This window comes from Carcharodon carcharias, chromosome 7 (assembly GCF_017639515.1).
Source record: "Carcharodon carcharias isolate sCarCar2 chromosome 7, sCarCar2.pri, whole genome shotgun sequence".
In the NCBI taxonomy this organism is placed as follows: Eukaryota; Metazoa; Chordata; class Chondrichthyes; order Lamniformes; family Lamnidae; genus Carcharodon; species Carcharodon carcharias.
Window position 1 is genome coordinate 18088680 of NC_054473.1, and position 13638 is coordinate 18102317.

The window sequence follows — 13638 nt, forward strand, 5'->3', positions numbered from 1 at the left end:
CGTGTGTGTGTGTGTGTGTGTGAATATGGGTGAGTGTGAGCGTGAGTCTGAGCGTGAATGTGTGTGTGTGTGTGTGTGTGTGTGAATATGGGTGAGTGTGAGCGTGAGTCTGAGCATGAATGTGTGTGTGTGTGTGTGTGTGAATATGGGTGAGTGTGAGCGTGAGTCTGAGCATGAATGTGTGTGTGTGTGTGAATATGGGTGAGTGTGAGCGTGAGTCTGAGCGTGAATGTGTGTGTGTGTGTGAATATGGGTGAGTGTGAGCGTGAGTCTGAGTGTGAATGTGTGTGTGTGTGTGAATATGGGTGAGTGTGAGCGTGAGTCTGAGTGTGAATGTGTGTGTGTGTGTGAATATGGGTGAGTGTGAGCGTGAGTCTGAGCGAGCGTGAATGTGTGTGTATATGTGTGAATATGGGTGAGTGTGAGCGTGAGTCTGAGCGTGAATGCGTGTGTGTGTGTGTGTGTGTGTGTGTGAATATGGGTGAGTGTGAGCGTGAGTCTGAGCGTGAATGTGTGTGTGTGTGTGAATATGGGTGAGTGTGAGCGTGAGTCTGAGTGTGAATGTGTGTGTGTGTGAATATGGGTGAGTGTGAGCGTGAGTCTGAGCGTTAATGTGTGTGTGTGTGTGAATATGGGTGAGTGTGAGCGTGAGTCTGAGTGTGAATGTGTGTGTGTGAATATGGGTGAGTGTGAGCGTGAGTCTGAGCGTGAATGTGTGTGTGTGTGTGTGAATATGGGTGAGTGTGAGCGTGAGTCTGAGCGTGAATGTGTGTGTGTGTGTGTGTGAATATGGGTGAGTGTGAGCGTGAGTCTGAGCATGAATGTGTGTGTGTGTGTGTGTGTGAATATGGGTGAGTGTGAGCGTGAGTCTGAGCGTGAATGTGTGTGTGTGTGAATATGGGTGAGTGTAAGCTTGAGTCTGAGCGAGCGTGAATGTGTGTGTATATGTGTGAATATGGGTGAGTGTGAGTGTGAGTCTGAGCGTGAATGTGTGTGTGTGTGAATATGGGTGAGTGTGAGCATGAGTCTGATCTGAGCATGAATGTGTGTGTGAATATGGGTGAGTGTGAGCGTGAGTCTGAGCGTGAATGTGTGTGTGTGAATATGGGTGAGTGTGAGCGTGAGTCTGAGCATGAATGTGTGTGTGTGTGTGAATATGGGTGAGTGTGAGCGTGAGTCTGAGCGTGAATGTGTGTGTGTGAATATGGATGAGTGTGAGCGTGAGTCTGAGCGTGAATGTGTGTGTGTGTGAATATGGGTGAGTGTGAGCGTGAGTCTGAGCTTGAATGTGTGTGTGTATGTGTGTGTGTGTGTGTGTGTGTGTGAATATGGGTGAGTGTGAGAATCTGAGTGAGTGAGTGTGAATATGGGTGATGTGAGTGAGAATCTGAGTGTGAGTGAGTGTGAGTGAGAATCTGAGTATGAATAAGTGTGAATATGGGTGAGTGTGAGTGAGAATCTGAGTGTGAGTGAGAATCTGAGTGTGAGTAAGCGGGCAGAAATTTTAGGTTGGCGTGCGGGCGCGTACCCGACCTGATTGGATGCGATATCGCGTGAGGTGATGTCGGGCGAGCGTCCCGATGTCATCCCACACTCGCGTGATATTTCAGTCAGCGGGCATGTGCAAAAAGTTGGAAGTGCGCCCACCAACAATTAAGGAGCCATTGAGTGCAACTAAAGTTGTAACTGACTCCGATTTCTCACAGTCCATCCAATCTTACGGTTAGCAGACGGGTGAACCGGCCAGGCGGACTTTGCATTTTTCATGAAACCTCATCCAAGGACAGGATGAGGTTTCCTTCCTTAAATATAAAAAAAAAATGTTTGGACAGAATTTTTATCATGTATATGTTCAGGTGACTTATTGTGATGCGGGGGCATTTTTTTTTCCGGATTTTAAACACTTTATTTATTGGTTTTATAGTCTTCAGCTCCATGAGGCAGCTCTCTGCCTTCAACGTGCTTTCACTCAGCGCTCGCCCGCGCTGACATCAGCCCCCGCCCTCCTCCCGTCCCCCACCCCGGCAGCGCTGAGCATTTCAGCGCACACTTCATGCTGGCTGGCCGTTAATTGGCCGGCCAGAGTGAAATTGCAGTCGGGGGCCAATGGCGGTTGGCGGGCTGTTCCCCAGCCAATCCCAAGCCTGCCAACCTAAAGATCCTGCCCAGTGTGTGTGAATGTGAGAGTGAGAGTGTGTGAGAGAGAGAGAGAGAGGGGAGGAAGAGAAAGAAAGGGAGGTGCCAGGGCAAGAGAAGGAGAGGGAAAGAGGGGAGAAAAGTAAGTCATGCTGTTGCAGCCATGTCGTTCTTTGGAGGCTAGAGTTAATTGGGAAAAAGCGGAATCAGCTTCGCTCTGTACCAAGACTTGGAACATTTGAGTGCATAGAAGGCAACTATAAGCTGTTGTTGAATGGTTGTATTTATTTGTGCTGCAACTCTAGGAGGAGCAGTACCTGCACGTGCACAGTGCCTGAGTGGTGGCTGGTTGCATTAAAACAAACAAGCTGGCTTGATTGTGGAATACCTCACTCCAACCTTTGGCATCTCGCACAAAAATTCAACAAAAGATGTAAGCTTGTGGTCACCAACTCAATCACACGAACCAACTCATAATTCTGTGTTGTTTTCTCAGTGCAACATTTTCTCTGCAGCTGGCTTACCACAATACTGTAACACTGCAGCCATAGAACACCCTCAGGATACCAGAGCCAGTCTCTTTCTACTGGTGCAAATCAAGCGCAGCAGCACTGGGGTTCCAGATACAGGTTCCAGTAGTGAGGTGACCTCCCGGTGCAGCTCCAGCAATGTCACCACTGAGGCCATGTTCTAGGTGATGCGTAAGCAAGCAGCCCAGGTAACCCCATGCTTGGTTTATGCACCAGTGTCTACCCATGTAACACACTGGTCAAAATTTTTTCCACGTCGGTTGGGCTCAGAGGGACCGGGTGGAGGCGGTCACTGCCCGCGATCGGCTCCGCTCCGCCATTTTAAGCGGGAGGGCCAATTAAGGCCCGCCCAGCGTAAGAGGTGAGCGGTAGCGCTCAGCGCCACCTGTGCGGGTGGGGGGAGGAGGAGGGAGAGTCGGGGTTAGCGCACTTTCACCCATGTGCCCGAAAGCCCGCTTCAATCGGGCCTCAGGAAAGACTGAAGCGCTTTTGAAATTAATAAGTAAATGGAATTAAAATTTAATTAAACATGTGCCGGTGTCACATGAGATGGGACATGTTTTTACATTTCAGGAAAATTTTCCATCCATTCAGTTTGTAAAAAGCTTTAGGAAACCACATCCTGCTCGTGGAGGGGGGTTTCCTAAAAAATGTAAAGGTCGCTTGGCTTTTCGCCTGCCGTTAGGTTGGTCGCGCAGCGTAAATTTGAAATTATTCAGTTCCTTAGTGGCCTTAGTAGGCCTTTTAATTATCAGCGGGCGCACAGCCAACTTCGGCGCGCGCCCGCCGAACAAAACATGGCGAGACAGCGCGATGATGTCGTGACACATGTCCGACGCCATCGCGCGTCATTTTACACGCCGGCCTGTCGAGCCCGGCCCCCAAACGCCAACCGAAAAGTCCTGGCCAACGTTTCTCGTTGCGTTTCTCGTTCACGTCTTGATACGCGCAGCCGTAAATTTCTAAGTCAAGCTTTTTTTTCCCTAAGAAACTATCCCCAAGAGTACAGATTTTCAATTTAATTTGCAGAGTTCAACACACAAATAATTTTCATACTTTCTCATGGCAGCTGAGGAGCTAAAACGATCAACTCACATGGAGCTCAATCTCATCTTCATTCTTCGTTAACTTGTATATGTTCCCCTCATCATCGTCAAATGGATGAACCACGTAGTCCTGCATGTATTCAATCTCAAATGCCTTTAGGTTCTGCACGCCGTCCATAATCACAGTCAGCTTTCCTTCCACTTCATCATCATCAATCGAAGGAGTTTGACAGATCATTGTCGTGGCAGAGTCCGGCTGTTCACATGACTGCGGTCAAGAGGAAGGGTATTTAGGGCATTGCGAATGTTAACACGGTCAGCTGGTTCACACAGGAATTTAGAAGAAGGCAAAGGGATGCTGGTTGAGGGAAAGGGCAAGCGGTGGGTTTTTCCAGCAGCGAGCATCGCTGCAGAAAATCCGAAGAGCGGCCAAAAGTAACATTTTCGGTCCCGCCTACAACGATGCCCGCCGCTGGCGGAACCGGGAAATCCCGGGCAAGGTCTCCAAATGGGGGCTGCGGAAGAGAAAGCAGAGTGGCTTCTGCTTCTTAAAAGCTCTATGGGAGTTATGTCAGAAGGTGGGGCTGAAAGGCTTTCGAAACATTTTATTAGTTCCTGGAAAATTTGGTCCGCTTCTGAGGTTGTTAAGATTAGTGCGTCTCAGCTGGGTTAGCTGGCCCTGGGGTACAGCGAACGAGGTGACAGGTATTGGGCATCGTTTCCTCTTGGATTTAATGCCATCGGAACTTTATTTTGTTTGCCCAATCAGAAAATCGGTGCGTCCTTAAATAGCTGGGGTCCTTCCATAGTGGCAGTAAAGCAGGAAATTCACCAGGTAAATCATGAATTTGTTGTTCATGAGGAGAGACAATATAAGACAAATGGTATAATTCTAAAGGGAGTGCAGGAACAGAGGAACCGGGGGATATATGTGATCAAATCGTTGAAGGTGACAGAGCAGGTGGAGAAAGCGTTTCATAAAGCATACAGAATCCTGAGCTTTGCCAATAGGGGAATAGAATGCTAAAACAATTCTCTGCCCTATAGAATCATTGAATCATAGAACAGCTACAGCGCAGAAGAAAGCCATTCGGCCCATCGTGCCCGTGCTTGCTTTCTGTATGTGCAGTTCACCTAGTTCCACCTTCCTGCCCTTTCCCTGTGGCCCTGCAAATAGTTTTCTCTACAGGTAATTATCTAATTCCTTTTTGAAAGCCACGATTGAACCTGCCTCCACCACAACTCTCAGACAGTGCATTCCAGGTCATAAACACTCACTGCGTGAAAAGGTTTCTCCCCACGCCACTGTTACTTCTTCTGCCAATCACCTTAAATCGGTGCCCCTTGGTTCTCAATCCCTCTGCCAATGGAAAACATTTCTCCCTGTCTACTCTATCCAAACTCATGATTTTAAACACCTCTTTCAAATCTCCTCTCAACCTTATCTTCTCAATGGAGAACGGCCTCTACATCTCCAATCTATCCACATAAGTCATCCCAGGGACATTTTCTTGATCTTTTTCTGCAGCCTCTCTAATGCCTTCACATCACCTATAGAGCTGGACACAATACTCCAGTTTAGGCTGAACCAGTGTGTTGCACAGGTTTATCATGGCTTAATTGTTTTAGTACTCTATGCCCCTATTGACAAAGCTCAGGATTCTGCATGCTTTATTAATTGTTTTCTCAACCTGCTCCTCCACCTTCAACGATTTGATCACATATATGCCCTGGTTCCTCTGTCCCTGCACTCCCTTCAGAATCTGTCTTATATTGTCTCTCCCCACTCCTTCCACCAAAATGAATCACTTCACACTTCTCTGCATTAAATTTCATCTGCCACTTGTCCACCCATTCCACCAACCTGTCTGTGCCCCTCTTGAAGTTTAACACTACAGCAAGTCCTTGCTCAACATTGTAGTTGCATTGCTGAAAAGTGCAACTTTTAAGTGGAACGACTTGAAACATGTCAGGTTTTTCCATTACAGTTATGTACTGCAGGATCTTTCCCGTCAGAAAAAAGCATCAAAACATTAAACCCTGTAAGTTGAACTACTGTACATTCCTAAATTCCTATATTCGTAAATGAAATAACTTTTAAAATATGATTTTAAAAAATGGAAGAAATATGCTAATTCTTTCTACTTAGCTCTTGCCCACTGACTCTCTTCCACAGCCTGACTCTCTCCCACTTGTTGTTTCGCAACCCGACCCTCCCACTCGCCGCTTCCCTTCTGAACTCTTCCGCCCACCCCCTTCTCTCTTGAACCCTCACTATGCACAAGGACTCAGGAGAGGGCCAGGAGAAGGAAGAAGCGAACAAGGGAGCGAGAAGGAGATTCAGGCAGGGAACTGGCGAGTGGGAGGGTGTGTGAAAGAGAAAGAGAGAGAGTCTCAGGGAGAGGGAGAGTCTCAGCCAGCAGGAGAGAGTCTCCAGGAGGGGGAAAGAATGTCAGGGAGCGGAAGAGGCTGTTCCAAAATGGTACAGATGGGGTCACAGAAGCTCTGGCAGCCCCAGTGCAAAATGACGCTAAAGGGAAAGTCCCGACACTAAGCGCGCATACCAGCCCTGTTACGTGCTTAACACTGTATGAGGCAACTTAAAACAGGGACTTACTGTTTACCTCCCCACTGCTCACAATACTTCCAAATTTTGTGTCATCCGCAAATTTTAAATTGTGCCCTGTATATCCAAGTCTAGGCCATTTATGTATCAAGGAAACTAGGGGTCCATGGGGGACCCCACTATATACCTTCCTCCAGTCCAAAATACAAGTGTTCACCACTACTCTCTGTTTCTTGCCACGCAGCCAATTTTGCATCCATGCTGTTACTGTCCCTTTTACTCAATGGGCTCTAACATTGCTGACAAGCCTGTTATGCAGCACTTTATCAAATGCTTTTTTGGAAATCCATGTATACCACATCAACCTCCCCCATTACCTAGTCAAAAAGTCCAAGCAAGCTTATTAAACACAATTTGCCCTCAACAATTAAATGCTGACTTTCCTTAATTAATCTGCATTTATCCAAGTGACTGCTAATTTTGTCCCAAATTATCGTTTCAGGAAGCTTTCTCACTGCTGAGGTTAAACTGACAGGCCTGTTGTAGCTGGGCTTATCCTTACACCCTTGCCTGAACAAGGGTGTACCTTTTGCAATTCTCCACTCTTCGAGTGCCACCCCTGTGTCTGCGAGGACTGGAAGGTTAAGGCCACAGCCTCTGCAATTTCTACCCTTACTTCACTCATTATCCTTAGATACATATCATCCAGTCCCACTGGGTCAATTTTACATGCAGCCAACCTACCTAATGGTGGTGGCGCATTACAGTTCACTCAAGGAGTCTGAGTTGCTGTGGCAACATGCTATAGTCTGGAGCAACGGATTGTGATTGTAAAGGCTCCAACGTTCTTTCCATCACCTGGCAGACCAGGAGTCTCTCCCATTCTTACCGCCTGCCATTGGTCAGTTTTGGAAGAGAGGCTGCTGGTTTGGTCACATGATGAATGCGCCTTCCTTGACCATCAAGTCCTGGAGAGGGACTCAAACCCGGAGCTTCTGACACAGAAGCGGGACACTACCCACTGCAGCACGAGACCTCCAGCCTAACTGATAACTCCTCTGCACTTCATTAACTTTTTATCAATTTTTAGCAGTCTTAAGGGGAAGAGATGTGGAGGAGGGACAGAATAAAGGTGAAATATTTCTAATCTAAAAACCTACCTTTTCAAATGTTTTGTTTTTGTCGTCAGTAAATACTAGTTTTGGTTGATAGACAGAGTTTAGATTGGTCCCACTTATTGTGATGTTGAGGCCTCTGTGGAAAACAGTAGCATTTTATTGTTAGGAAGCCCAGCAGATTAAATGGTGATTAGATTCGAAATACATGCACAAAAGAGAGGGAGAGACACGCATGCATACGCACACATGCACAAGCACACGCGTACGCACACTCAGCACACGCTCAGCAGGAGGCCGAGAAATGTTTTTATTCTTCCCCGGGATGTAATCAACAGTCAGTCACGAGCACGAAGAGAAGATCATTATCTGGTACAGTGTGAAATTCTTCACCTTGAGAAAAGCTCCAACAGAAACTCAAATGTAAACAATTACTGCATTGACAACGACTGCACTACGGGTGTGTATGTGTAGTGACTTGAAAGAGAACTTCAGGCTTCTCCACATAGTCTCCTTGCAGGAGCCAAGGAAGCGGATAGCAAAGAGGCAGGATATTAATCTGTAACCATTTTCCCTGCTATAAATGGCCATTTCTTTGGAGAAGCCAGCGCCATAGGAATGTAGGAACAGGAGGAGGCCATTTAGCCCCTCAAGCCTATTCTGCCATTCAATATGATCATGGTTGATCTGCAATCAAACTCCAGACACCTGCCATTATCCTGTATCCCTTAATATGTTTGGGTAACAAAAATCTATCAACCCAAATTTTAAAACTAACAATTGTCCCATCATCAACTGTAGAAGTGTTTTCTAAGTTCACCCTTGAAAAGTCTGGCCCTAATTTTAGACAATGCCCCCTAGACCTAGACTCCCCAGCAAGTGAAAATAGTTTCTTTCTACTTATCCTATCAATTTCATTGACAGTTTTATTAGCTTGTAAGAGCCTTATTTCTTTTAAAGTCCATTCCAAAGGCTTTCCTTTGCAATTACAAGGCTCCTGAGGTCTGTACACAGTGGATGCTGGGTGAGGGGATACATGGGGGCATAGAGGGGACACAGGGGGTATGAGAGTATGAGGGGTCATCGGGGTTGGATGGGGAGTTGAACGGGGTGAGGGGTGAGGGCTAGGGGGCAGAAGAACGATGTGGAGGGCTGAGCCGATAGCCAGGATTTTCTGGCCCTGCCATGGTGGAACCCACCACGGGGGGATGCAACGAGTCGGCCAAAAGTCCATTGACTTTCCCAATGGCAGGCGGGGCAGGAAAATCCCGCTTGATGTCCCAGAGAACCCAAGGCAGGGAGCCACCTGAGCATCCACCCACCCACGTCCATGGCTCCCTCACACCTGCCTAAAGAGGACAGCAGAGCCAAGCCTTGCCTACCTACTTCACTAGGAGACAAAAATATGGTGGAAATGGTAGGAGGTGGCCCGAGCCGTGTTCCCCAATCCTGAGGTGAAAATCCAGCCCCCTCTTCACTCCAATAAGGTCATTTGGAGCCAAGATAGGTGGATGGAGCTAAAATACAGAGCAGTCATAATCTAAATGAATGGTGAAACAGGGGCTGAGTGGCCTACTCGAGTAATTTTTCATGCACTTCTCCCAACACTAACAACAGTAGGCAACCTTTTGTTACCTCATTGTCGGACTGAGTCACTTGCACAAAACTCAGCTGAATGGTTGTGGCTTACCTTTTGATGCTGCAGCTTGGGTAGATGCTTTTGATGATGGGATTCTTTCGGTACTGGAACTTGAAGTTGCCCTCAGTTGCTACCTTTGCAGAGTCTATCACCACAACAGGAGGTTCTTCCTTCAACAGATCCATTTTTTGAGTTATGCATTGTATATAAGTATTATTTTTGCTGGTGGATGAAAGCACAAAAAATAGGATGAGAAACGTAGGCCCATTTGTTAAAAGAACATATAAATGTTTCAGTACTCACAGCCATTCAACAGCAGAAAAAAAAATCAGTACTAAATCCTTTTCTCCAGATATTACAATGCAGGAAATGTTACAGATATCATTCAACTCATGGGACGTTCCGGGGAAGTTTACTCTTTATCTTCATAAACCCGCCGCTTTCGTTCTTTCTGGAATCCACAACTCTATTTCCAATTGGTCGCTGTCAATTTGAAATGTAAAAATGGAGATTTGAAAGATTTTTGTTAGGCTTACGTTACCAAGGTGGAGTTAAGATAATGATCAGCCATGTTGTAACTGAATGGGAGCGGAACAGGTCAAGGGGTTGAATGGCCTCCTCCTGTTCCCATGTCTGCTCAAGTAATTTTTCATGGACACCTTCCAACGCTAAGAGCAAAGTCTTTTTCTGATCAAGGAGGAGTTCCTGGATTCCTGGTTTCTTGATGCCATAATAAGGAAGATGGTCAGATAACATGCATGCCTGTGTATGCTAAAACAAACTGGTGCATTTTTGATTTGATCAAGGTTAGATATGCCAAAAAGCAATCTTGGCTTAAGTAAACCATAACTAATTATGGTATAAAGCTTCCAATAACCAGCCTTGACAATCTTACTGGGAAGATGATTCACAGCTTTATGATGTGGTAATAAGCTTTTTTTTAAGATCTCTTTTGTCAGTGGCTCAATGTTTATTTACATGCAATAAAGAGCTGTGAATTGTATATATTTTATTGCTATTTTAAAGTTCTGGTTATTCTGGCACCTTTATAGGGCTGTAGCAACAGCATTGTTGAAGAAAATAATGAACTTTTTTAAGCAGTTTCACACATGCCATTGTTACTATAACGTTCATTAGTTCCGTACAGTGTGTATACTGGGTTCATGGGCATAGAAGTGCCATGTGTTGGCAAGGAGGGTATGAGGGGCTATGGAAGCTTGATTGGGGGTCATGAGCTGGCATGGAGGGTATGAGAGGGCATTGCCAGAGTGGGTAGGAGGCGTGAGTTGGCACGAATGGGGCAAGGGTAATAACTTTTGAAGTTATCTTTCATAAGCTTGTTAAATCCAGGCTATCACACACGGCTCCCCTGAAGGGCTTGTAACCATGAGTCTTGGAGAAACTGGTCTGACACCACAAAAATTGTGGGGTCTAGGAGATGTTTATCCCTGCATTGGAGCCAGCCAGGTCAGTACTACAGGGTGCACACTTGTTACGTGCACCTTTATCTCATGCCAGTGGAAATTGGGGGTGCCGGAAATGGGGGCAGGAATCTCAGAATCAGGCCCCACACACCATTTTTAAAGACTGCAATCCCCATGGCTCCGTGAAGATCCTTTGTAAATAGATGAGTGCACTGTACTGGTAGAATCTCATTTGACTATATCTAAACCATAAGGGATTTCAGAAATTACACTTTTTACAGATAAATCTACACCAAGTCATTTGACAATGGTGGAGGAAGGGAGCATGCAACTTCCGCCCACTCTGTCAGCTGCTCTCTGCATGATCCCAGAGTCAAGGAGGGTCCAAGATATCTGGGTAGCCTGGCAGCTTCAGCGGATGACTGGTACAGGGTGCTTTGCTGCTTTTGCCATTTTTTGACACTGTCTACCAAGGGTTGACAATCATGCCTCATACCACAATGTGACTGTGGGGCAAGGCAAGGAGGCAAGGCCCAAAAGCTACCTCCAGCCACAGCAGGGACTGAACCCATGCTATTGGCATCATTCTGCACCATACTCTTAGCCAACTGAGCTAACCAATATTGTTATCTTATCCACCCATCTTGAAACACTTAAGTAAAAAAAAATATATAAATATTTTACATTGAAAGATTAGAGATGGGAAGGTAAGATCGGCTGACTCAGTGAGTAATGAACCAGCCCAGGGGTTGGCAACCTTTTGTATCCAAAGAGAAAAAATGCCCAAAATAAAAACCATTGGGAGGCAGAAGACGAAAATTCGGCATTTCCAAAGCAAATACTTGGCAAATTGTCAAGTGTCTATAATAAAAATACATATATCGAATTCATGGATCGATAGATAAAGAAATCAAAATTAAGATTCACATAACTCTGAATTATTGCGTACCTTGACTATAACTTTGCCAGTAAAATTATCTTTAAAACAATCATCTTTAACTTGAGATGTGCAGAATTAAGACAGTTTTTTTTTGGTTCTTGATTCACATGATTTTAAAAACAGCTTCTAATCACACATTCAGAATAATTTGTCATATCAGCTATATTAGAGCCAATAATGACTACAATCATAAATCCTGCTCCTCCAATCAAAAGCATTTTCTGTAATCATGGTGCAGCTATACCATGATGAAAGCATGCTGAAAATCTGAAATAACAACAGAAAATGCTGGAAAAACTCAACAGGTCTGGCAGCATCTGTGGAGAGAGAAACAGAATTAACATTTCGAGTCCGTATGACTCTTCTTCAGAGCCGGAGTACATTCTGCGCCCTTGTTACCCTCAGTGCTTGCTCCAAGTGATGTTCAACATGGAGGAGCAGTGATTCATCAGCTGAGGGGGGTACATGGTAATCAGCAGGAGGTTTCCTTGCCCATGTTTGACCTGATGCCATGAGACTTCATGGGGGTCCCATGATGTCCCAACTGTATACCACTGTCCTGCCACCTCTACTGGGTCTGCCCTGCCAGTGATGGTGGTGTCTGGGACATTATTCCATGAGAATGACCATGTCAGACTGTCTGTGAGACATATCTCTCAACTAGCCCCCAGATGTTAGTAAGGGTCGACAGGGCTGAGCTTGCCATTGTTGTTTCTGGTGCCTAGGTCAGGTGATCCATCCAGTTTTTGATACAACTGAGTGGCTTGCCATTTCAGAGTCAAACACCTTCCTTCTCTAAAGGACATTAGTGAACCAGATGGGTTTTTTTTTTAACAACAATTGAAAATGGTTTCATGGTCACCATTCAACTTTCAATTCCAGATTTTTATTGAATTCAAATTCCACCATCTGCCATGCTGGGATTTGAACCCAGGTCCCCAGAGCATTACCCTGAGTCTCCGGATTACTAACACAGTTACATCACAACTGCACCACCATCTGCAGTAGCTCTGCTTAAGGTGAGATCAGTAAAGCTTAAGGAGGGGCTCCAAACCAATGCTGCTGCCTGTGTTTGTCTCATCTCCTGTTCATCAATCCCTACCACCCCTGAACCAACCTGAGAACCCGTTGACGCCCGAGATGGGCAATAGGGTGCTGGGTTTGACAGGCGAGTTGAATCAGTACGTGTTATTGGTTAGGTGCTAACCACAAATTGTTAAGTGCTTGCAGACTGCTATGGTGCAGAAAATTAGAAAGTTTTATGCTGGGTGCAAGACCAAGACTGCAGTCCAAATTCAGCGCAGCAACAGTCCCCTTTAAAAACTGGCATTTTTAACCATTTGGAAGCAGGTTATAGGTTCTGAAGCCAAGGATTTGTATAACCCCACTATACAGCTTTTCTCCATCCTAATCTCTTACCTCTTTATGATGCAATCTTTCCCACCAATTGTCACTTTCTGGTTATTGCCAGCTGTTAGGTGTCTCCCCAGAAAAGTGACAGACGTGCCACCATCTCGAGGGCCATATGTTGGATTCACATGAGTTATGACAGGTTTCTACAAAAAGAAAAGTTACATTGGTTCATTTGCAGAAATTACAAACCACTCCAACCTCCAAGTATACTAGAGCCACTGGCACAAGAGAGTGCACAGCTTGCTAAGAGGCGGTGCCAGAGAGAGACGGGATTAATCCCAATGATTTGGACAGAACTACATGATTCCAGCAGAGGGAACTGGAATGAAAGTGCAATTGGCTTCACAGCCATTGACTGGAGGAAAATATAGGGATCAAAAGAGAGTGCGTCTCCCACTTTTGATGAGCACTCAGCGACTGGAAAGCACTGGGAATGAGAGTAGACAAGATTGAGTATGGCTATAGCGCACTCCCAGCTTCTGACACTAGCCTTATACCAAGGGATAGCCACTTGAGGTCAGGTATTGGAAGGTGAGCAGAAGCACCTGAAGATTCTGTCTTTTCTCATGTGAGACCATAGCAGCAATTAGCTGAGCCAAACCCAACAGACCAAGATTCCAGTTTTGTCTATTCGCAGGATAATGCGTTAACTCGGTCACCCACCTACATGATCCTGCAGCAATAAATTCTTCCATTAGGTCACAGAGGAGGGGTGGCCATGACAGCTTGTGGAGGGGCAGCTGGTGGGAGCAACTATTTCTGTTAATGTTAAGGCTTCAGCCATGTGAGGCCTAAGCACTGGGATTTCCTCTCCAAACCTCTTTGCCTC

General features: G+C 45.8%; 1 protein-coding gene across 2 annotated transcripts in view; it reads right to left on the bottom strand.

Moving 5' to 3' along the window:
* mst1rb (macrophage stimulating 1 receptor b) overlaps positions 1-13638 on the bottom strand; it is a 138230-nt gene that overhangs the window by 30996 nt on the left and 93596 nt on the right. For both annotated transcript variants that reach the window (XM_041190791.1, XM_041190790.1), the window contains exons 8-11: positions 12816-12952; positions 9084-9254; positions 7439-7532; positions 3762-3980 (exon numbers count right to left, since the gene is read on the bottom strand). In XM_041190791.1, the coding sequence (XP_041046725.1) occupies positions 3762-3980; positions 7439-7532; positions 9084-9254; positions 12816-12952 (621 nt within the window). The remainder of the gene's footprint in view (positions 1-3761; positions 3981-7438; positions 7533-9083; positions 9255-12815; positions 12953-13638) is intronic.